Source organism: Rhinatrema bivittatum, chromosome 2 (genome assembly GCF_901001135.1).
Source record: "Rhinatrema bivittatum chromosome 2, aRhiBiv1.1, whole genome shotgun sequence".
Classification (NCBI taxonomy): domain Eukaryota; kingdom Metazoa; phylum Chordata; class Amphibia; order Gymnophiona; family Rhinatrematidae; genus Rhinatrema; species Rhinatrema bivittatum.
Genome location: NC_042616.1, coordinates 505,580,474 through 505,605,892, shown reverse-complemented (window position 1 = coordinate 505,605,892; position 25,419 = coordinate 505,580,474). Strand labels below are relative to the sequence as shown.

The 25,419-nt window shown below is 45.3% G+C and overlaps 1 protein-coding gene across 1 annotated transcript in view; it reads left to right on the top strand.

The window, feature by feature from the left end:
• Positions 1-897: 897 nt before the first annotated feature.
• RANBP9 (RAN binding protein 9) overlaps positions 898-25,419 on the top strand; it is a 177,713-nt gene continuing 153,191 nt past the window's right edge. The window contains 2 exon segments of the mRNA XM_029590684.1: positions 898-1,650; positions 13,557-13,668. Coding sequence (XP_029446544.1) covers positions 1,290-1,650; positions 13,557-13,668 — 473 coding nt within the window. The 5' untranslated portion in view covers positions 898-1,289.

Sequence of the window (25,419 nt, the reverse complement as noted above, 5' to 3'; positions counted from 1 at the left end):
TTCTTGTGCCTATAACTGCTGTGTGATAAAAAGAAACAAGTTCTGGTTGAAGCCTGTGGTCTTTGTTCAGGACCAACCCACAGGTTCTTGCCAGCACATAATACTGGGGCAAGAAAAGAGGGCTCCTAGCCATTGCACAACAGGGGCAGCTAATGACTAGATTTTAGGGTGCATACGTTGTTATGTCCAGAAAGACGTGATAGGTGTTCTCTGGCTGGGGCCAGGAGCTAGAATGGCTGAGCATGGTTAGTTGGAGAGTGGAAAAAACACAAACCCCAAAACCCTGGGAGGAAAGCTCATGGTGCCAGAGCTCCCAACAGAGGTCGCTTCTGACTGACCCAGGCCATACCCCTCCAGCTAGTTTACACATGCAATTGACCTGAGGACAGGAACCAGGAAAACCGCTGGGTTTTAGAAGCAACAAGTGGGACTCCTTTTTTTTTTTTTTTTTCTTTTTTCAATGTGAACAGCGTGAAATCATGAAAATACCTCTTCGACTAAGATACTCTTTCTGAGGGCTAGAAGAATTTAAAAAAAAAGTCAGAAACGGTTTTATTTTTCTCCTTTTAATCAAGGAAAACAACGCATTGTTTCCTCCTCCCCCTATAAAAAATAAATTTATATAACTTTATTGGCAGGACAAGGTGACAAATAATGCCAAAGTAATAAACAGAATGAGTAAAATAAAAGGGCCGGCGGAAAAAAAAAACCAAAACCAAACAAAACCAAAACAGCCCTTACAGAGCCAGAGCCTAAAAAAAGGAATTGGGCTTTGAGAGGAGAAAGCTTGGTGGAGCAGCCCATAATACACCCCACCTGCTTCCTGCCCGAAATAAACCTTCCTGCCCCTGGCCCCGCCATCCCCCCCCCCCCCCCCCTCTCGCCCCACCCCCTCCCCTCCCACAGCAGCTCCAGCTCTCGATTGCTCTGGTCTGGAGCAGAAAACCCTTCGGGGGGAGGTGGGGCAAGAAGGGAAGAAAGCGAGAGAGAGAGAGAGAAAAGTAAAGTAGGAGGAGAGCAGCAGCCGATGGAGGAGGAGAGGGATCGGGCAGACGCCGAGTTCGCGGAGAGTTGTTGCGGGAGAGGGAGCGAGCAGGGGGGCGCCGAGTAAGAGAGCGCGGGGCCCGCGGGGGAGGAGGGGGGGGGGGAGGCGCTGTGTGTGTGTGAGTCGAGGCCTGAGCCCGCTCATCGCCGCTTTCTTCTTGCTCTTTCGGCCGCGGATCCCCCCCCGGTCCGGGCCTGTGCGGAGCAGCTGCCGCCGCCGCCGCTTCCTACCCCGAGGGCCGGGGATGTCCGGGCAGCAGGTGGCGGGGGGCTCCCCGGGGCTCCTCCTGCACCCGCCTCCGCCTCCTCCCGCGGCGGCAGCAGCGACGGCGGCGGCGGCGGCCGGAGTGCCCCCTCCGCCGCCGCCGCCCTTCCCGGCCGCCGCCGCCGCTTCCTCCTCCACCTCCTCCTCCTCGTCATCCCCGCAGCCGCAGCCCGGGGAGGCGCCGGCCCTCAGCGAGCAGGAGCTGGAGCTGCAGCGGCGCCTCCGGAGCCTCTACCCGGCCGTGGACGAGCAGGAAACGCCGCTGCCGCGATCCTGGAGCCCGAAGGATAAATTCAGCTACATCGTGCTGTCCCAGAGTAACCTGAGGGTACACTACAAAGGTAAGCGGGGGCCGCACGCAGGCCGGGACGGAGATTGGGGGCTTGGCGGGGTCTTCAACGCACATAAACTCACTTTGGTGGGGGGCTGCTTCTGTCACCCCCCCTCACACGTATATAAACAAACTGTGGGGGGGGGGGTATCTTTGTACACCCCCCCCAACTAATGTGGGAGGGGGATATCTGTCCCCCACACACACACTCCCTCCTAGTGGGGGGGGGGGGGATACCTATCTGTCACACACAGAAAGACACACACACACTCTCTGGTGAGGGAGGGGGTATACCTCTGTCACCCACATCCACACACATACCCAGTGGGGTAGGGGGACACTTCTGTTATGCGTGTGTGCGCGCACATACCCGAATGGGGATACCTCTCTGTCATGCATGCATGTGCATGCACACATCCTAGTGGAGGGAGTGGGGGTATCTCATGTGTGCATACATCACCCCCGGTGGGGAAGGGTGGTATCCGTCTTGTCCATACGTGTGTGTGCGTGTGTGTAGATATAGATATATATATATATATATATATATATATATATATATACATACACCTACTCACACTCCCTTCCTGGTGGGGGAGGGAGTGTGAGTATTACCACTGTCACACACACCCCCATGTGCATGTCACAGTGGTGACTTCCTCCTTGCCCCCAGTGAGTTTGTGTGTCAGTGGCAGCGTCTTTCACATTGTTCATGTGCATTTCAGAGGCAACTGCCCCTGCAGTATGCATGTGTATCAAAGATGACCCCTAGTTCCCAGCAGTGTCAGCACAATTCTAAGTCAGTGTGAATAAGTGCATGTCTGTGTCTGGACAGAATATGTATCAGAGAAGTGACCACCTTTTTGTTTGTGTATGTGTGAGAAGGAGGAGAACCCCCCTTCTGTGTGTGTCATTTAGAAAAACTTCTAACCAAGTGTGTGTGTGTAAGTGAGACCTCCAACCAGGGGCGAGGAAGGGGGATTGCCAGAGAGGAGTCTCACCTATGCCCAGAAATTGTGTAGGGATGTGTTTAAAAAAACACCCCAACCCAAAAACCCAAGGTGTAGGTGCCAGAGAAGCAACATCTCCCCGCCCCCCACCATGTGTATCAGAGAAGCAACCCTTTCCCTTATCCCTAGATATGTGTGTCAGAGGAAACCACCAGTAGTGTATGCATGTGTTAGATATGTCCATTGAAGAGTGCATGTGTCCATGGCAACTCTCCTGTGGTGTGTGTGCATGCATTTGTCACAGTGGGTACTCCCCACATTATGTATGTGTGTGCGGCATCAAAGAATCCAGTCTAGCCCAGTGTGGGTGCACGCGTCCCTCTGTATGTCAGAGGTGGCCCCACCCCTCAGTGTATGTGTGCATGTGCACATGTACAACAGAAACAGTGCCCTTGCAAAGTCTGTGTGCGCAGCAGCTTCACCCATGGTGTCTTTGTGTTAATCCCCCCCCCCCCCCCCCCACACACACACACACCTGGGGGTTGGGTTGCCTCTCTGACATATGCCTGCACATGTGCACGCGCCCTCTGTGACCCACATGCACGCGTGTGTGTGTGTGTGCGCACAAATGACAGATGACACCTCCTTCCCGGTATGAGCATGAATTAGACAGGCAACCTTTCTTGGAGTTTGGGTTTTTGAGTGGTGCTCCCTACCCCCATCCATCCTCTTCCCCTTGCATCAGGGATAGGGGTGTGAGTGAGAGAGAGTTGAGTGCCCCCCTTGCACCAAGAGGTGTGTGTGTGTGTGTGTCTGACTGAGGCAAAGGCGACCCCTCCTGGAGAGATTCATCTCTATATATGCCTGGGTAGAGTTAGTGTCTCTGACATACACATACTGGGGCAAGGGGTTGTTGCCTCTTGACATATCCACGTATCTTTTTCCCTGAGACTGGGTCACTTCTATGACACATGCACCCATCCCAGCCCACCTTCCTTATTGGGGTAGCTTCATCTGTCCGAGACAAATAGCCCTAGCCACCTTGCTGGATTGGTGTGGTCTCTCTGATGACAGCACTGCCACCCACTCGGATTGGGGTTGTTTCAAATCTTTCCCACCACCTAGTGGGTGGCTTGCCTGCCTCTCTGATGTGTGTATGTACACACATACAGTGGGATAAATGTGTATTCCCCTCCCCTGTGCTGAGTGGGCACCTTTCTTACACACACTCTGAGATCCCTTTGTAGGCATGCATTGGTTCATGTCCTTTGGGGGAGCCCTGGTGGGATGTGCTGTTCTCTTTTGTTTTACGTCTGCAGCACAGTGACACAGCCAGATTTTCCAAGGAGAAAGGAATCAAGGTTCAGACTTTCAGCATTGGGAATGAGGGAAAATTAATGAAATTGAAGCTAATTGTCTTCTTGAACATATGTACACTTCTGCGTATGAGTGTGTGGGTTATACACGCTCCTTAGAGCATGTGTGTGCGTGCGTATAAACAGACTTGCAGTCTCATTCTCACCCTTTCTCCAAAGAAAATTCTGTTGCTACCAATCTGGATTCAACTGAGTGCCCCTAATGGTTATAAATTGCTGTGAATTTAAACCTTATTGTCTGTGGGAAACAAGCTTGGAGTTTCTTAGGCACAAAATGGAAGAAATCTCTGGGTGTATCAAGGCCCTTAGTTGTGCAGTGAGTCAGATATTTAGGAGGCTGAGACTGGGCCTGGAATTAAATGTTCATGCCAAGAGGGAAGATAAATGTGCACCGTGATACATTAACTGGAGATTAATTTAGGGAACAGAAAGGGAGGGGCATGATCTGTATAGTGCCTTGTTACATAGGTGAAGGCATAACATAAAGCAACATAAATGAAAACTGTTTGGATGTTATTACTTTAGGAATTTGATATGAAGATTCAAATTGAGGGGGAGGGGCTTAAAATAGTTTACTCATTTTAAAATAACAGAATAACCCTACCATATAGCGCAGGATTGCTTGATACTTTATTGAAATTTTACATGACCAGAATAAGCACTACTGGACCCAGATTCAAACTAAATTAAGACATAATTCACATACCCGTTGCTTTTCTGGTTTACATGGCTAGATAGCCTGATGTTGTAGGCCTAAAAGTGTCTCTCTGTACTGTGAAATTTCTTAGCTGTGTAAATAATTGAACAATGAGGCAGGTTTCAGATTGCTTCTCAGTGCAGGGTCCGAGGACAGTCCTTAAGAACATAAGATTTGTCATACTGGGTCCCTCAAGCCCAGTATCCTGTTTCCAACAGTGGCCAATCCAGGTCACAAGTACCTGGCAGGATCCCAGAAGGTCGATAGGTTGCTTCTTGGCCTTCTGACTGCAACTGAGAATGTGGACAATATTTTGTGGGGGTGTGGGTGGGGTGTTGATTTTCGTGGGATGTGTTACCACAGTTGCCAAAGCAGAAAGATTAAACACTGTTTAAAATTATATACATTTAGCTGCCTGGGCTGGGGAGAGGGAAAGGATGGGGATGATATTGCCCTCTGCTCCATAGTGGTCGACTTTTTTTTTTCTTCTTGTGTGTAATGGTTTGCACTCTGTGTCTCAGAACAGAGGCGTTTGTTCCTGGGATGTGACAGAACCCTTGAGTTGCTCAGAAAGCTAGGTCCATGCAGAAGTGCCGGCCTCTTAAGTTATACTTCTCAAATTCTGCATGGTTGAAAAGAGAAATGGTAACAGATGTGAAATCAAAGAAGGGGGAATCTAGACAAATGCGGATGTCAGGCTTTGGCTGGCAGGAAAGGCTTAGGGTGAGGACCCTCACAGTAGCACAGCTCTCAGAAAAATAGCTCAGCTAGGAACCTCTTAGTCATAGGTGGTGATGCTGACCTTATTTCATGAAGTCAATACAAAGGAACAGTTTTAGTTTAGAAAGTAGCTCAGTACTGCACAGTGGTAGTGTGTGTGTGGTAGTTCCATATCTGGGTCCAAAAAAGCATTGCACATAGGCCAGAAAACACACTGGCGTGTGGCGTGTATGGAAATGTTCTCCTGGCCTGTGCTGCCTTATTTTTCTGTACTTCTCCCTGTCAGCACTGCAGAACCCCTTTTGGGGGGGGGGGGGGGAGGAAGGGAGGTCGTTCTCTTGTAAGAGCTGGAAAGAAGGTGTGACTATAGTATGAAGGGGAAATGGCACTGTGTTTCAGACAGGAAACAAGTGAACATATCTTACAGATGCTGCTTATAGATCCTGGAAAATAACTTCTTGCTCATGACTGCTGCTGCAGTATAGGTCTGTGTCCACTCGAGACCTTCCTCTTCGAGAGCAGTTCCCATTTTGTATCACTGTTTGCAGTAACAGTCAAGTACCAGAAATGTGTAGCCTCCTTGTTTTTAGTGCGTGTGTGTAAAATTAGAAAATCAAGGACAGATTAGAGCTTATGTGCTTGGTTAATATTATCTTTGTAGGCTCAGGGGGCCGGTCGTGGCCTAGCCTGGGAAGCTCTAGCTGTTAAACATAAAGCCCCTAATGCAGAAAACCAAATTATATTCGTTAGTTTAGTAACACAATTCATGACTAGATTAGCTGGTTAACCTTAATTTAGGAGTATGTGACATTTTTTTGCTTAGATTTCATGAGCTCTGGATTGAAAATTTCTGTTAAAAAAACAAACAAAAACAATAAAATTAGAACCAGTAGGGGATATGTGTTTATATATGTGCCCGTAGCTAAGTGCTGGTATACAAGATACAACACGAGAGCCAGTGCCAAGGTAGACACACACACACAGAATCTGGGAAGAGCTGGTCTGTCGAGTGTTGTTATTACAAGAGCTGCAGGAAGTGAAGAGATCCTAGTGACCCACACCCAGCCAGAGCAGGGAAACCTCGAGCTGGTGATGATGCCAGGAAGCACTGCAGCAGTGCCCTCGCTTTTGTTTTGTTTTGTGATCGGATGAGGCAGGACCCTCCCCCTTGGGCCTCACGAGTCTTGCAGGTCCACCCAGTGATTGGTACTTACAGAACTGGCCTGAGCTCCAAATGCCGTGAGGTTTCCGAGCGCAGTCATGAGCAGAGTAGAATCAACAGAGGATGAAAACATTCTCCAACCAATTTTCCTTTTCTTTCGGGTGGGGACGGAGATTGTAATTGTTATGCTACTAGTGAGCGAACACGATGCTGTATCAGTGTTTCAGTCTGGCTGTATTGTGCAACTAAAACATTTTGGGAAGAGATTTTACAGATGTTCTGGGGCAGAGGTAACTGAAGAGTTTTCCCCATTTTTTTTATCTTTCTGGGTAGAAAAATATTAGTACATCTGACCTAGTGTTTGAGTGAATTTTATATTGGTAGTCCAGCTGATTGGTCTAGGGTAGTTTTGGAATGGCACTTAAGTTTCCAGTTAAATTAACAGTGAAAGGTAATGTAATATTTATTTTGAAGGAGAGTGGAGTGGACTGCAGGTCTCAAGTTATCCTCTGGCTCTATAAACCCTGCAACTGACCATTTACTTTGCACTTTTAGGCTGTAGAGGCTGGAATTTTTTTGCAACAGCGAGAAGATAGTGAACCAGAACCTTCGAGCTCTCAAAAGTATAACATCCCCCCCCCCCCCTCCGCGTGCTCCCAGCACCCACCAACATTACTGCATATGTGGGGGCTGAAGGGGGAACGCAGCTCGTTTCTGAGGCCAGGGGGCACGTCTGCAGACGCTGCCGCCCTCTCTGTGTTTGTGGCACTGCCCTCCTCTGTGGCCCAAGGTCTGAGAAACGAGGGGGCTCTTCGAGTGGTTTCCTTTTTATCCCTTGTGGGATAAAAACAGAGGCTTCTACTTTCTATGACTTCTGTGAGTGCCCGCTCTGCCCCTTCTAGCCTGGAAACTGCTACAGGTGGGGGGGGGGGGGCTGGCGTTTTAGGGCTGCAGGTGAACTTGGGCAGGGAAGTGACTTTTTTATAGTTTGGCGGGTTTGGAATAATAATTAGTGGGGGGAGCTCTGAGGCACAGAAAAGCCTGCAGGCTTCGAACTGTAAGCTGTGCAGGAATGGGGGGTGGGGCGGCAAGGGTACAGAGGAGAAGACCATTTGGGTTTTAGAGTGCTTAAATGTAGTTGCTGATAATATAGACCCCCTACATGAGAGAAGCTATAGCGTAAAAATAGTGAATCCCAACAAAAGTCTATTTTAACTAAATGTGGAGGGAAATAAAACTTGTGTACAAACAGTTGTAAAAGGAGCTCAGAATGGAGTCCACCCTTCTCCTCACTTGGGCTTGTTCTCCCACACCTCCTCACTCCTGGGACAGGAGATTGACCATCTGCCTGCCTGCCTGCAACAAAGAGGTTTGCTACCCCTTCTACTGGTGAGCAATGGGACAAATTCCCCTATAGCTTTTGATGCTGTGTGTAGATAGTACTGGCATTTTACCATGGAATAGCATCAACCAGGAGCAGGTTTGTCATCCCTTCGCCCGCCCCCCACTTTAATCTCCTTTTCAGTTCTGTCAAGGGCCACCTGTAATATCTAGTAAACAGGTTTTAAAACTTTTGAAGTTCCCTGTTGGCCCATTTCAGGCCTGTGCATTTCTGAGCATTTGGTTGCTTTCTAGCAAGTGAAGCCTTTTTGGTCCAGAGCTTCCTCTGTTCACCCCCTTCTGTGCACAGCTTCGTGTTAATGCTGTCTCCGGTGTGTTTGGCAGCGTGCGGTGGCATGGTCTTCTGCACTTGCGTAGTGCAGCAAGAATTCTGGGAGGTGGGTATGCTTCAGCACTCTTCCTTCATCTGGTAGCACCCTTTATCCAAACATTTTATTATCCTTTTTACAGTGTGATACTTAAGATACTACCTAGCAGCCTGTCTGTGGCATTCAGGCATCACGAAAGCTACAAAAAGGAGCGTAGAGTGTTTCTACAGATAGAAACACTCTACGCTCCTTTTTGTAGCTTTCGTGATGCCTGAATGCCATTGTTGATGACATCGATGTAAGGTGGCAGCTATAATGGGGCAAATTTGACTGAAAGGAAGGCCAGAAAAGCTCTTGTCACCGGGCTGGGTTTGGCCTGCGGGCTGTAGTTTGCCCACCCCGTACTAGGCCATACCATATGCCTTTCAGATAAGTTTCGGAAACTTTTGATTCCATCATCTTGCTGGGAATTGCCACTTCTGCTCCCTCTGTACTCAGCCATTCTGAGCAGGTCTGGAAAAATCCCAGGTGCCACATTTCTTGTGTACGTAAAATGCCCTGGCAGCTTACAGAAGATAGACCGGTGGGGCTTGAGAGGTTGGTGTGCCATGGCAGCTGTTAGCAGAGGGGCACAGGCTACATAAAGAGAGGAAAGCAGGAAGTTACCATTTTATATTTACATATATATTTATTTGCTCTAGCTAAATTAGCCCAGGGTGAACCAGTAGATGTAGTGTACTTGGATTTTCAGAAGGCATTTGACAAAGTTCCTCATGAGAGGCTTCTAGGAAAAGTAAAAAGTCATGGGATAGGTGGTGATGTCCTTTCGTGGATTACAAACTTGTTAAAAGACAAGAAACAGAGTAGGATTACCGGTAAATGGACAATTTTCTCAGTGGAAGGGAGTGGACAGTGGAGTGCCTCAGGGATCTATATTGGGACCTGTACTTTTTCAATATATGTATAAATGATCTGGAAAGAAATACAAGTGAGGTAATCAAATTTGCAGATGATACAAAATTGTTCAGAGTAGTTAAATCACAAGCAGATTGTGATAAATTGCAGGAAGACCTTCTGAGACTGGAAAACTGGGCATCAAAATGGCAGATGAAATTTAATGTGGATAAGTGCAAGGTGGTGCCTATATGGAAAAATAACCCATGCTGTAGTTAGTGTTAGGTTCCATATTAGGAGCTTCCAGCCAAGAAAGAGGATCTAGGCGTTATAGTGGATAACACATTGAAATCATGGGTTCAGTGTGCTGCGGCAGTCAAAAAAGCAAACAATGTTGGGAATTATTAGAAAGGGAATGGTGAATAAAACAGAAAATGTCATTGCCTTTGTATTGCTCCATGGTGAGACCGCACCTTGAATATTGTGTACAATTCTGGTCGCCGCATCTCAAAAAAGATATAATTGCGATGGAGAAGGTACAGAGAAGGGCTACCAAAATGATAAGGGGATGGAACAGCTCCCCTATGAGGAAAGACTAAAGAGGTTAGGGCTGTTCAGCTTGGAGAAGAGATGGCTGAGGGGGGATATGATAGAGGTGTTTAAAATCATGAGAGGTCTAGAACGGGTAGATGTGAATCAGTTATTTACTCTTTCCTATAGTAGAAAGACTAGGGGTCACTCCATGAAGTTAGCATGGGGCACATTTAAAACTAATCGGAGAAAGTTCTTTTTCACTCAAGGCACAATTAAGCTCTGGAATTTGATGCCAGAGGATGTGGTTAGTGCAGTTAGTGTAGCTGGGTTTAAAATAGGTTTGGATAAGTTCTTGGAGGAGAAGTCCATTACCTGCTATTAATTAAGTTGACCTAGAAAATAGCCACTGCTATTACTAGCAACAGCATGGGATCTTCTTAGTGTTCGGGTACTTGCCAGGATTGGCCACTGTTGGAAATAGGATGCTGGGCTTGATTGACCCTTGGTCTGACCCAGTATGGCAATTTCTTATGTTCTAATTGTAAAAACCAAATCCTAATAGAGAGAGATAAACATTACAACAAATCACTTAACCCACCGCACATATGCAGACATATAAACAATCAGAAATCATCCAACTAATAAAAAAAAAATTCACACACATGCTCTACTACACATAATAGATGGCAGTAGCCAATTCACTGTAAAACATGAAATCAGAACTTAAAATGTTAGGTTAGAAATTAAATGAAACGCCTCCATTTAAAATAACAAAAAAAAAAAACGCAGCCAACAATGTTTGACTTCTTGCTGGAACATCAAATAATGTTTGGTTACAGTTGGCCTGATTTCTCTCAGAAGAGAATTCTAAAACATGGCTGTTGCGTTTGGTCCGCGTGCCCATCCCACAGACCACCGCTCTTACCTCCTGCCCTGGACCTGAGCTGATAGAGGACCCCCCCCCACTCCCCCTCAACTCTCTGGCTACAGCCTGCTGTGAGCCACCTGCCTTCACCAGCTCCAGGGACCTTTGAAATTGCTCCTCCTCGTCAGTATGGCAGATGACCGCGTTCAACCAGCCTCCAACACACCCCTGTCCCGGGAGCTCCTAGGGGCGCATGCGCCAGTCCTGCCCCCTTTAAAAGGCCGGTGGCAGAAATCCACAGCTGGCGCTGCCTGATGACGTCAGAGAGACTCCACTATTTAAAGCCGGCCAGGATACTTCCTCAGGGCCTTGGCAATAAGTTGACTCCATTGGCGAAGTGCTTTGCCTCTGTGTTCCTGGTTCCTGTCTCTGCTGTGTCTTCTTGAGCTCCTGGTCTTGTTTCCTGGAAGTCTGCTTTATCTTCTGTCTTCAGTGCCTTGTCTTGCTCCTGTGGTTCCTTGTCGTCGTTCTCCCCCCCCCCCCCCCCCCCCCCCCCCCCCCCCCCAATCTCATTCGGATTGGATTACTGGCTTTGGTTTCGGTTTGGACCTCGATGCTGCAGGACTTCCACCTGCCTCTGCCCATTCCCTGCTTCTGCTTCACACTGTACTCCGCCTGGACCACAACACTGCCAGAAGGCTGTTTGCCTCTGAACCTGGCGATTGCTGCATGCCCCGACCACTGCTTGTCCGGCTTCGCTTCCTTCTGGGTGCTGGCCTGCAACGACTTCATTTTGACGGGTCTTCACCTCCACAGAAACCCCCGCACCTAAGACCAGCCAGCCCCGGCACTCGAGGGTTCAACCTAGAAAGAACGTGTGCTGGTATTGCCGAAGCTCCAGCTGGGCCTCTGCTTCAACTAGCTCTGCCTGCCCACAGCGGGGACCTCAGGGCTCCTTTCTGCAGATTTGTGCCAACTTCCCCTCTGCCTAAGAGTCCACATCAGCAACAGCTGTTGTATATGAAAGGCCTGCTTCTGATCAATAAAGGAAAAGAGACAAAAATAATAAAAAAAAAAAAAAAAATCTTGGAAAATAGAGAAAAAGCAAATAGATAAAAAAAAAAAAAATAGCCTGAGGGAAAAAATTTCCCTAGCTCAGAAAATTGTTGGCTGGTGCTTAATTGTTTTTAGTAAATATTTTTCATCTTTGCATTTGGGTTTTCAGGATATGCATAGGAGTTGCATGCATTGCCTCCATTTATATACAGATGTATCTCATGCATATTCTGAAAACCCGTAGGGGGAGGGGCAGGGAACCATTGGCCTATAATTAGGCCTTTAATCCTAGATATTTATAAATTGCAAATTTAGGTTCTTATTTTCTTGTCAGTTGGGTATATTTGTGTACTAAAAATAGATGTTTGTGTTCTTGGAGTGCAAACTACATTTATTTTTTTTTTTACACATTTTTAGGTATTTAAGGTGTAAATCAATCTTTAATTTTTTAGATACCTTTTATTTAAACTAAAAATTGCAAAATACAGCGTTACGATGCTGTTTTACTGGATGGGTGTATGTCAGGGTGGGTAATCCTTCTTTTTTTTTTTTTTTTTTTTTTTTTATTGGCCCCACATTACTGACTCCTATTTTTAACATGGATGAGGGGGCAGAGATTATCCTTTAAAGCTCCCCAAGTTGTGGGGGGTGGGGGGGGCAGGCTTTGGAGCTTTTTTGGGTCTCCAAAAAGCACTCTTCCCCCTCCCCCCCCCCCCCCCCCCTCTCCTTACCCTTGCCCACATACCTCTCCCTCACGCCTTCTGTGGCTGATAGCAGCTCCGGGGCCTCCTTTCTGCAAGGTATAGCTGTGTAATGAGAGCTGACTACCAGTGCCTTCCCTGGCACAGATGGCACAAATCAGCCCTCGTCTTGGCAGCACCTGCTCTGGCCCTCGCACCCATCCTCTGCTGCCAGTGTCCCTTCCCCTTTCTGACCTTCTGCCTCAGCGCTACCAGGCTTTGCCTCGGTGCCATTGCATAGCAGCCACTCCAGCTTTCCAACCTGGAGGAGCGTGTGGAAGGACAGATCCTGGGTGCCGGTGGCCCCAGGGCCTCCCTTCCTCTTTGGCTGCCACCGGGATAGACTCTACTGGTAGCCCTGGGGCCTTCATTCCTCTTCGGTCGCTGGCAGCATTGGACAAGCTTTTTGTCGACCCCCCCCCCCCCCCCCCCGTCCTCTTCCAGCAACTTGCCAGAGGTGCAGTCTGACATTAGCGATGGCCCACATTGCACGCATCATTACAGACCATCGCTGCTGGAGCATGGCTGCAGACTGGATCTCCTGGTGAATCCTGGCAGGTAGATGGGCTAGTTTTGGCCTGCAGGCTGTAGTTTGCTCTCCCTTGGTGTGTATGATTGGGGGGCTGGTAGATTGTGTGTGGCTGGGGGGGGGGGGGGGTTCCTTCCGCCCAATTCACTAATTCACTCACTTCTTGGGCTGAGAGTGCTTGTTCCCTGCCAGCCTACTCGTTCTGTGTTGCTTCTTTTCCTTGGCTGCTGCTTAGTATCTCATTTGGACTCCCTTGAAGGGCAATGGCTGGATTACAGGTACCTTGATTTTTAGGTTTTTTTTTGTTTTCTGTTGGAATTAAAAAAAAACCCCAAATTTCCCCCATCTGGATTTTTTTTTTGTTTGCTTTTTAACTGAAAATCAGAAGCCTTACCTGTAATATATAGGGCCAATGTATGAGTTAACGTTATACAGAAGAATGAGTAAAATAATAGTACAGCAAAGAACTAATTATTCATGGCTTCTGTTAACTACCTTGGCACCTCCTGGTGGCATTGCTGTCTTGGATATGGTGATAGCTCAGTGAAAAGATTGTGAAACTTGGCATGTTTATCCTGGGGAGTCAACAGGAACTTGAAAGCAGAAAACGTATTGCTCACTAAACAGAAAGCTATTGCTGCTGTACTGTAGGATATTAACCTCTTTGGGTTTGGTATCATTTTACAGGGCATGGTAAAACTCCCAAAGATGCTGCGTCCGTGCGAGCTACGCATCCGATCCCTGCAGCCTGTGGAATCTATTACTTCGAAGTCAAAATTGTTAGTAAAGGGAGAGATGGGTAAGTATGATGACCTAACAGTGCATGTGTTTACTGAATGTTTGTTTGTTTGATCCTCAGACAGTTCCATGAAGCACCAAAGGAACACTTTTTTTTTTTTTTTTTTTTTTTTTTAATTTTGAGAAATATGTTCAACATAAACTGAATGTCTTTTGTGTTTAACTCTGTTTACTCACAGAGGTGCAAATAGTTTTTGGCAGGGCAGGCTAATGATTAACTAGTTGGTATGTTTTGAAATGGCAGTTTTTGAGCTGGGCTCATTTTGATGGATGCTTTGACTACTGGCAGCGTTGCTGAACGACCAGGCCGTGGCTTTAGGTAGGGCTGGTGAGATGTTTTAACCAGAGTATCTAACGTTTAGAGTAAATGGACTTGTCAGAGTTTGGTGTTGCCAAGGTTTTGAGAGAGGCGTTGTGAACCCTTGCCTTTGCCGTTCTTTCTTTTGCTCCATTTTCTCCATCGCCCTTATGTTCATGGGTTTTTGAACTCCCGTTCTTTGGGGATGCTGCGGATACTTCTTTCTGTGCCTTACGGGGGGAGGGAGAAGCTCGGGTCACGCAAATGTGCCCGGTGACCACAGTGGAGGTACGAACTCCCAGGCCTTGCATGACTGGCAAAGGGGGTCTCATCGCCAGCATGTTAACCAGTGCTGTTGGTGAACCAGTCATGGTGCAAAACAGGCTTCAAAGTCTATTCATATCGACAAAGCATCGTGTTGAGTATCGACAATAAAACAGCTTAGATTTGCAGGAGTGATATGTTCTCACACACACAAACCGCTGAATCTCGCTGCCTCAGCATTGGGTAAAACAGGAACCAGGTTGCTCACAAACACTGTTATAACTCTTTAAAATGAAGAGCAGGCTTTTCACCGATTTTTGCAGTTAATGGCCCAAGGCTTTGGCACACAGTGCATTCCCCATAGCAGCAGCAGCAGTGCATCTCTTATGGTTTTCAAGAACCCTTGCTATCCAGCTTGAGCTGAAACGGCATTCTAGCCTCAGAGAGTGCTGCTCTTCAGGACATGAGGGAGGGCTACATGTGCCACAGATTCCTCACAGCTCCAGTACTGCTACACATGGTATAAGCTCTAACGATGAAGTGGATACGGCAATATACGTAGCGTGGCATGTAGGCATATCCTGCTGGTTCTATTCACACAGGGCGAGATGTGTGATGAAACAGTGTGGGTTCAGACTGTATTACGTTTTCCACCAGTGCAATTTATGGTAAAAGAGCAAGCTAACTTCAGCGAGCTCCCACTTGATGTAAGGCTAGAAGTGGACTATTAAGTTTAGAAAGACTTTGAAGACATTGGGGCCGATGCACTAGTCGCTGCACACGGTTTAACATGCGATCGGATGAACGTCTAAAACACGTGTCCAGATCACTGCGTAGCTAATAGCGCTCATCACATGTAAATTCATGTAGATGAGGCTATTAGCTAATCCCCGCAATCCAATAAATCTTTCGCGTGGCCAATGCACCCTTGCAACGCAGCAAATCGTACGCCAGAGGTGTACGATTTGCTGCGTGGGTGCCAGAGAGAGGGAGCCTATATGAGGATATTGTGAAGGAGTGTGTGTGTGTGTGTGAGAGAGAGAGATTGGGAGCTGGTGTGTATGAAAAAAGGATCGTGTATATGTGAGGGGTGCTAGCTTGTGTGAGGGGATTGTGTATGTGTGAGAGAGAAAGGGAGCTTGTCTGGGTGTGTATGCAAGAGAGAGGGACCCTGTATGAGGGGATGTGTGTGTGCGAGAGAGTGAAGGGACCCTGTATGAGGGTGTGTGTACTAGGGGGAGAGGGAGCATGTGTGTGAGAGAGGGAAGGACAGAGGGAGCCTGTGTGAGGGGCAGTACTGAGAATGGGGTCAAACTCTGGGACTGGCGATAGAGTGGAAGGGGTTGAGCCTAGAGGTGGAGGGGAGAGATACTGGCAGGTAGAGGAGTTAGGCCCGAGAGGGCAAAGTGGCCAGGGGAGTAGAGAGAGCGAACGGAAGGGACACCCTTACAGTGAATTTCTAGGGAAATTCTGCTCAAAACATTTAAAATTCTGCATCTTTAACTCATTTTTTCTGTATTAATTTAAAATGTAATTACTTAAAAACTGTCATGTAAATTGTGGTGTTTTGACCTATAGATTGCAGAATTTTAAGGTTTTTTGTACAGAGTTCCCCCAGGAGTATAGTATTGTGACAATACTAAATAGGAGGAACCAAATAAAGCAGTATTTATTAAAAAAAAAAAAAAATAAAATAACATTCTGGTCGCCCAAGATACACTAGTTACACGGTCCAGTCCATGTATCTTCTGCATGTCTGTGCTGACAGTGGGAGAAAACGGAGGCTTGTAGATTGAGCGTCCGTTTTCCCAACCCGCTCGACAGCTACCTCTCCTGTGCCTTTTTTTTTAGCATGAGACCTCATTTAAATATTGAATCGTTCACCCAGGAGAGTGGTTGGGCACTCAACACCGAGCGCCCGTTTTTCTGTGCACAATTATTGTTCTTTACACAGCATGGTTATTGAGTGAACCAAGTGTGTTGGTACTGAGGACGTGGATAAGCTTCCCTAATACTGTTATTTCTAGGGGATTGTATTGTTTTATGTTGGGATAAAAAACGAGATAACCTTTTGAGTTGGGCTCTAGAATATTTAATTGTATTAGATGTGTAATAATGGGGATTGAAGGCTGACATTTTTTTTGCAGGGTGAGGGAAGGTTTAAAAAAAAAAATGGAACGCGCCATGCTTTGCTCTATGAAATAAAATAGAGCACATGAAGTACATGAAAAAAATGCATAAGATAAATAAGAATAACAGATGTTCTTAAAATCAGATCAGATGAAAGGTGGACCAAAGCTTCAAGTAAATGCAGAGCAAGCGTGAAAAGATGGCTCATACAGAGCAAAAGCAGTGCAGGGTGGACCATGGAAGGTGAAGCACATAAGCGGCAGAGCAAAGGTCACCAGACAATGTCTTAAGACTGTGTTCGTTTGGCCGGAGTTTTTTGGGTGTAATGCTCCTTAACTTCCCAGCAGTGCCCTTTGCTCCCAGCACAGTGCTGCATCCAGTGGCTCTAACTAGGAGGCAAACCACAATCCCTGAGCAGACAGGCCCTGCAGCTGGGACTTTCTGTGGTGCTGGCATCAGCACTGCCTTGAGATATAAGGAAGCTCGGTGCACCTCAGCAGCAGGTCTTCCTAGGATCGCTCTGCCTAGGTGGAGGTGTTGCTCCAGGTACCTTCTCCAGTTCCTGCCCATCTTCCTTCCTGCCTTTGCTGTTGCCCCGCCTGAGTCCACACTTGTCATAGTTCATGCTTGCCCTCTCCTTCCTTTGCCTTTGGTCTGATTTTCTTTTTGCTGATCCAGCCTGGCCCTTCGATGTTGCTTTGCTTGTTGCCTGCCCGGACCTCAGCTTGTCTTTTCGTCTCTGCCTGAGCTGTACCAGCCCTGACCTTGGTTTGCTTTCCTTCGTAGCCTAGACTCTGGCTGTCCTGCGGCACATCAATCGTTGGGGCCTACTCCATGTCTGCACAAACTAGGCATCACCTATTTGACAACTGTCCTTGGGCTTACCTTCTTCAAATGTGATACTGGTTGCTGCTGCCCCTGACTTAAAGCAGAATTTTAAGTCCTGCAGTGTCCAACATCACTTCCAGCAGTTGTTTAAAAACCAACTAAATTATTGTGGAGTATTTCCCAGTCCAGGAAGGAGGGGAACTGTGTATGCAGTTCTGTAATTCTGGCAAGTTCAGAGCTGAATTTTTCTGAAAGCTATTGGTGAGCCAGTCTAGTGGCTGGTTGCCTGAGCCATCCTGTTCTTTAGAGTCTATCTGAACTAACATCAAATAAAACCATTTTTTTCCCTTTGACTACTAGTAAAGAGCTGGTAGGCTAATATTAAAGAGAACATAAAGACCTCCTGTTTGTCTGTCTTAGATGGACTGGTGGATTTTGTTTTTGTTAATTCTTTAATTTGTGATTATTGGCAGCTGCCTTCAATTTAATGCTGACAACACAAAGACAGACTGCAAATATTTATTTATTTATTTATTTTTAATTTTTATATGCCGATGTTCCTGTAAAGAATACATATCGCACCGGTTTACAAGGAACTGAACAGTCGCCTCCAGGGCGGAAATACATTAAAACAGTCGCCTCAAGGCAGAATACATTAACACAAGTATACAGGAAAACTATTAAAAGAGAACTTTCATAAACTCAATTAAATGTAACTGTGAACCATAAATCAGGAACATATGTACAGAGGTAGGTATATCGTCTGTCGCTTCTTGAAGTGAATTTTAATTTAAAATGCTTGAAGTGAAATTAACTTACATTAAGTATAATACAGATTCATATGCAAACTGGATGACACAAGTGCTATAGCTGTTATAGCAGTATTTGCCTAATATATTAAATAATTCATTTTGCAGCTAAGCCATTGTAAAAAAAATTTTTGTGATCCATTTTCATCTTTTTATGATATTGTTTAAAATGTTTGCAGGGTCTGTTGCTTCCATTACAATGATCATGATCTCTGGTTTCTTGCGGCAGCTCAAGGGTAGATTCTTCAGCAAGAGTTAGAAAATTGACACTTTTACATACAAATTGCCTTAATACACAAACATACTTTGTGAAAAAGTTTTTCATTCTTGTTTGCCTGGGTAATCTATTTCTTTCACTTCTTTCTCCATTTTAGTTTTTTACCTTATTCATTCTTTTCTTTTTGTCTTCTCTCTTCTCTGAAGACAAGCAGATTGTGAAGTCCTTGTATCTAGCTGACATCCTCTGATGGAGCTCAGTTTGGTGAAGTTACATTTTATAGATTCTAGAAGTATTGTCACACTCCATTGAATGTGGGCATGCGTGTGGCCCCCTTCAGTTCTTGTCTTTCCATGGAGCCCAATGAATGTGTCTATTTTTCTCTGAAAAAAATGTTTGTGTTTTTGTGGGGCCCTTTTGGTCCAGTTTATCTATGCCCTCTTAGGATCATTGGGTCGTTTTTAAGTTCTTTTTAATTTTTTCTTAATTTTTCAGCAGCTGCCATGTTTATCTGTCTCCGTGCATCATCTATTTTTGTAAAAACAAAATGGTTGATTTTTGCCTTGGTTATTTTGTTTTGACGGTTGTCTCAAAATGAGAAGAGGGTCAGCAGCTTTAACAAGTGTTCCCCAATGCATCTACATCATATCTGTTGCAAATCCTCGTGATAGATACGTGCTATGCCTGGGAATGACCATGATATTTCTGGATGCTCCACATGTAGAAAGATGAATTCTCCACCCCCTATCCCCGGAAGATATTGTTTCTGTTTAGAACTGATGGAAAAGCATGTCTGACCCATCTGCATCGAAGGGCCTAGGAGTTGCACTGGTGCTGGTGGTGCATCAACATCTAGGAAAGATCAGTTTCCCTTGGCATAGAGGGAGATACAGAGACCAAGAAAATAGACCATTCTCTAGCTGCTCCCATCTGATAAAAGTAAAGAATTTGACTGCATTGGCATCAAGGATTATTAATGCAGGGCCTTGAGTCTAGGCTAAGCGGACAATAAATATTTTTTTTTTTTTGTATTCTTTTATTGGCAATGTATAACAAAAACAGAAATGTGTACAATAGTCATAGTTGCCACGGTTTTGAAAGTGATAATATATCTCATTGCATAACCTATTACAAAAGAAAAGAAGAAATACTTGGAACATTTGGGTTTACATTGCTGTTTTCCCACCCCCCACCCCATCAGGCTTCAAACATTGGATGCAATATATATATCATCCCCCATCAGATCTATTCGCATACAAAAAAGGCATCACCTGTAATGTTCGTAGGAAAATATGATATTCAAGAAGTCACCGAGCATGGATATCCACTCTAAAATAAACGGATGTGGTCATGGAAGTAAATAAAGTGCAAAGAGTCAATGAGAGTTCGCAGCTAAACTTCCAGGTGTGTATTTCTTTCTCCAGGTAACAAAGTAATCCCAAACTTTGTGATAGGCAGCCAGTCTGTTATGACATATAGCGGTAGTATGTTCTAATATTTGCAGATTTTGTAAGCGTTTGATAAGCTTTGGCATGTGAGGAATATTCTGGCTCTTCCAGAGACAAGTATAAAATATCAAAAACTGTTTCACTGGTCAGTCTTTTTTTTTATCATTTGCAATCCACCACAAAAATGTAAATTAAATACAATTAATTTTGTAGGACCAATACGCAAAGAGTCTGTATATCAGACTCATCATGGAAAGGTCACATTACTTTATGTATGTCAAATATTTTTAGTATTTTTGCTTATTTTTTCTTAAAATTAATCCATACTGCCACGGGAACTTCAATATAAATAGTCTAATCAACCTATTCCATAGCCAAATACTCCAGACGTTGAAAACACAGTAATTTTTAATCCATAAAGGACGACAAAGTCCCGGTACTAAGCTCATGATAAAGTCCCGACGCGATTGCGTTTCGAACCACGCGGTCCTGCTTCAGGGGAAATCATCAACTCCACATCTTTCAGGAACAATCTTTCCTTAGTGTCATGAATAGTGGCTTTTTATGGTCCTTCTTCAGCGGTCTGATTTCAGACTCACGAATCCAAGAAACATGGTGAACTAACAGGGCTTTTGAACCTCCTCCGGATGTGACATCAAACTTTAAGTTTCCAATATGCTCGTCTCTGCTCCCGTATAGTAATAAGTGAAGGGAAACTCTTTTGGCACATATAGTCTTCAACCAAGTCCGCATGGAAATGAGGTTTCTACACAATTTCCAATCTGGTAGTCTTTATACCATGCGGTAATATAAACAGGAGAAACTCCTTTTTGAGCGGAGACGGCAGAAAAATATGCCAAAAATACAATTGAAATATTAAAAAAACGGCACACCGCACATACTCAAACATGAAACCCTGAAAGTCCCAGACAGGGCATAGTTAAAGACCAATCATGACTTGGTGAACCGAGGGAGCTGATAGTGATTAGTTGAACCGGAGCGGCTGCAGGCAGACAAAACTTTTATTAATACAAAACGAGCAGTACTGAAATAGCATCTATCTTCCTTTTTTCTGTATATCTATTAAATGCATCCAACGGCAGGGTAGAAAATATTTAGAATATCAAATTAATGTATACCAATTAATTTTTTCATTGAGACCTTGTGGACAAACTGACTATAATGTAAAAATCCAATAATGTTCTCTGTTTAAACGTGTTTGAATATCTCCATCTCGTGTCCCTTGGTAAAGTTGTTCTATAACCAACCACTTTAGGTCCACAAAGTTATGATGTGCTTGTAAACAATGTTGAACAAGAGGTGCTGTTAGTTTAGAGGTTTTGATGCAACTCCGGTGTTCAATAAGTCTGGTATGAATCTTCCTCTTCGTATACCCTCTATATACCAAATCGCAGGGACACTGTATTACATACACAATGCATTCCAAGTCACATGTCGTGGATGACGTCAGGTCTACTGTAATGACCTGTGTAGGAGGTTTCCACTGATGACCTACTATAGTCTGTGTGCACATGTCGCACCTGCCACAACTTTGGTGATCACCTCTTTTGGGGCTTGGAGGTGTTGAATCAAAAGCAGACTTGACTACCAGGTCCCTGATGTTCTGCACACGCGAATATGCAAATCTAGGTGTATTTTCAAAGACTTGGTGCAAAGCCAATATATGCCAATGGGATTTGATAATTCGCACTACTTTATTAGTGTATGCTGAAAATTTCATAACACATGTCAAATTCTGGCAGAACGGTTTCTGTTTATACTGAAGTAGTAAATCTCTATTGGCAAACAATTGGCTTAGTTAATCACAGATTTGGGATATCCTTTTTGAGCGAATCTGAGTTTTAAGTCAGATGCGACGCTGGAAGACCATCTTTAAGGCTTCTGAAGTACACTGTGTGTTTTTGGGCCAATTTGTTGTGATTTATATCGTACTACTAGTGCCCACATGGTGACTATACAGGGTGAATGGAAGAATGTCCTTAGTTTTTCCTATGAACAAGTAGCGGCGGTAGTAAACCAAACATCTCTTTTTGATTCAGGTGAGATGAATGAGACATCAAATACCTGGGCAGATTTGACTGCATTGTCTAAAAAATTGGTTAGAACTGAACTGCATCAGGCCACCATGGTGGAATACATTAAGCAACAAATGATTCCTTGGGGCCTTCGCATGCAGAAAGGGCCTCTGGTGTTCCAGGAAGACCCAGAGTTTGTGTCTAGGTAGATATCTATCCTAAACATGTGCTCCCTAGATTTAATGTTGCTGATGATAGAGCGTACAGCCATTTCTATTAAGGAGAGCACTAAGGACATAGAGGACGTGCAAGCACAGTTACATTTGACCAATAATCTGGAGGTGATGGAAGCTTCACAGAAACAACTAGAACAAACGATTAGAGTTTAAAAATCAACTCAAAACAGTTCAAAATACAGTGGGAAAGATCTCGATCTGAGTTTCAATAGGGGATCGTAATTAAGCGTATACAACTTGGTAATATCAGTACCCAAATTGATGCCCAGATATTTAAGGGGTTTCTTGGTCCACCTAAAAGGTAGAGATGACTGTAACACACTGGTAACTGAAGGTGGGGCATTAATATTAAGCACCTCAGATTTATCAAAGTTCACCTTGAACCCAGACACAGCACTAAACCGTTGTAATTCGGTCATAACCATCGGTAGGGTTGAGGAGGGCTCAGTCAAGGTGAACAGGATGTCTGCAAAAAGCGACATTTTGAATTGATTATGATCCATTTGTACTTCTCGTACTTCATTGGAGGAACAAATTTTAGTAGTAAAGGGTTCTAAAAAAAAAAGGGCAAATAATAACGGTGAGAGGGGACAGCCTTGCCTGGTGCCTCTCACTATGGGAAAACTTTCACTGTAGCCACCATTCACCTTGACATGCACCCTCGGACCCTCATACAGTTTTTGTATCCAATTTATGAAATATGAGCCAAAACCCATTTTAAGCAATGTTTGAAATAAAAACAGCCAATGTACCATATCGAATGCCTTTTTGGAGTCAACCTATAACAGAACACTGGCTATAGATTCTTTGTGCACCCACTCGATTAAGTCGATAATTCAGTTTACATTATCAGAGGCAGCCCTACCAGTAATAAATCCCGCCTGATCGTGATGAACCAGTGATGGCAATAGAGGATTAAGTTGCTCCATTAGAATCCTTGCCATAATTTTCAAATCTATATTAATGAGCGATATCGGGCGGTATGAGCTACACAGTCATATCTTTTCCCGGCTTTGCAATGAAAGTAATCCCTGCTGTACCAATAATCTGGAGGTGATGGAAGCTTCACAGAAACAACTAGAACAAACGATTAGAGTTTAAAAATCAACTCAAAACAGTTCAAAATACAGTGGGAAAGATCTCGATCTGAGTTTCAATAGGGGATCGTAATTAAGCGTATACAACTTGGTAATATCAGTACCCAAATTGATGCCCAGATATTTAAGGGGTTTCTTGCAGAAGAGGTAGTATCTTGGGGTCCCAAGCTACTACCTGTCCGTAGTGTATTAAAGACCTCCATTAGTGGAGTAACCAAGACATGGGAGAGCTTTTTATAATATTTGGATGTTAATCCATCTAACCCCGGGGCTTTTCCGCCTTTAGCTGTTTGATAGCTTGGAGAATTTCTTCTGCCGTTATGGGGCTATCCAGGAACTGTCTTTGATCCTCAGTGAGCATGGGTAACGATACTGCTGACAAGTAATCATCCATCTTCGGGTCATTGATGTCATTAGGGGTACTATAGAATATAGTGTAAAAGCTAGTAAAACTGCTGCGAATGTCCACAGATTGAGTTAGCATAGAGCCAGAAGTATCTTTGATCTTAGCAATAGCGTTTTGTAATTGTACAGCTTTTAAAACGTCTGACTAGTAAGCGGCCAGCTTTGTTTCTCCCTTCAAAGTACTGTTTAACTATATTAAGATGATGGGCTATCTGTTTGTTATCTAGCTCTTGTAATTTCCTATTTATAGCCCTTAATTGTTTATAAAGCCCTGGATCTGCGTTAAACATATGTTGATGAGTTGCATCATTCAATTCAGTTAAGTCTCATTCTCATCGCATTACGCTGTTTCTTGCAGTGAGTGGCCTGTGAAATACAGTGGCCCCTAGCATATGCCTTAGAGCAGAGCTTTCCAAAGTGTGTGTCGCGACACTTTACTGTCTCGCCTGCAGTGTGCCGGTGTGTCGCGCAAGCCCGGTGCACGTGACACACCGGCAAGTGGGAGCCAATGCGGCCGCCGGTGGACCTCATCCCACTGGCGGCTTAGTACTGAAGAATCGCTGTGCTCCGTGCCGGCAGGAAGATCGGCAAGGCCGTGGTGGAGCTCACGTCACCACGGCCAGAAGAAAAAGGTGACGTCTAAATGTGCAGGTGCTCCTTCTCCTTCCTGCCCATGCGGCCCCGGAAGAAAAATATTGAAGGAGCCGCACGGGCAGGAAGGGGGAGGAGCGTCGGCCATGTGCAGAAGAGGAGCAGCGTTGTTGCTGCCAGCTAAGAGGAGGAGGAGGAGGAGGCCCGGTAGCAGGGTCCCCACCGCGGATCGGCCCGAGAAGAGCAGGGCCGCCGCTGCCGCGGATCGGCCCGAGAAGAGCAGGGCCGCCGCTGCCGCGGATCGGCCCGAGAAGAGCAGGGCCGCCGCTGCCGCGGATCGGCCCGAGAAGAGCAGGGCCGCCGCTGCCGCGGATCGGCCCGAGAAGAGCAGGGCAGCCGCTGCAGAGCCCATCCTGCAGCGACCCGTGAAGAGGAGGCCCAGAGGTAAGAGAGAAGCTGAGGGCCCGTAGAGTGCGTGTGAATGCATGGGTGCCTGCCTGAGGGTGTGTCTGTGTATGAGAATGTATGGGTGTCTTCCTGGGGTTTGTATGTGTGAGAAGAGGTGCCTGCCTGTGTGTGGTGTATGGGTGTGTGTGAGAATGAATTGGTGCCTGCCTGGGGTCTGTGTGAGAATGAATGTGTGCCTGCCTGGGGGATGGTGAGGGAGTGGTATGAAAATGAATGGGAGCCTGCCTGAGGGTCAGTTTCAGTGTGTGAGAATGACTGGGAGCTTGCCTGGGTGTGTGTGTTTGTATGAGAATGATTGGGAACTTGCCTGGGTATGTGTGTGTGTATGTGAGGGAGCCAGAGAGAGTGAGAGCATGAGTGTGTATGAGAAAATCCAGGGGAGTAAGAGTTTGTGTGGGGGGTGTGTGTGGAGGGGAAGAGAGTGTCTTAGAGCCTGAGAGTGTGTCAGTGTTTGTGAGAGCGAGAGGTTATGGTGGATATAAGAGCATGAATGTGTATGTATGTGACAGTGTATGTGTGAGAGAGAATGGACATGTGAGTATATGTGTGAGAGAGAGAGGATAACCTCCTAATCCTTGACAATATCAGGGTGACTGGAAATCAAGAGCTCCCATGTATGGACAGCAGGGGCTTTTTAAAATCCTTATTAGTTTTAATTATTGGGTGTTATTTGATAAATGTGCTGTTTTGAAATATTTTATTGGTGTTTGGGAAATTGTAAAAAATGTATATGATTTTAATTAATAGAAATTCTATTTATCAATAGTTTTAAAATATTCTTTTATTAGTATGGTTTTACTATTATAACTGATGCTTTATGTTTCTTGATTTTATGTTTTATGAGGAATGGTGGTTCTGTTTTTCCATTGTTAATACAGAGAGTCTGGCTTCTTGGGATTTCCATTTCAGTTTTTGTCTAATTTGT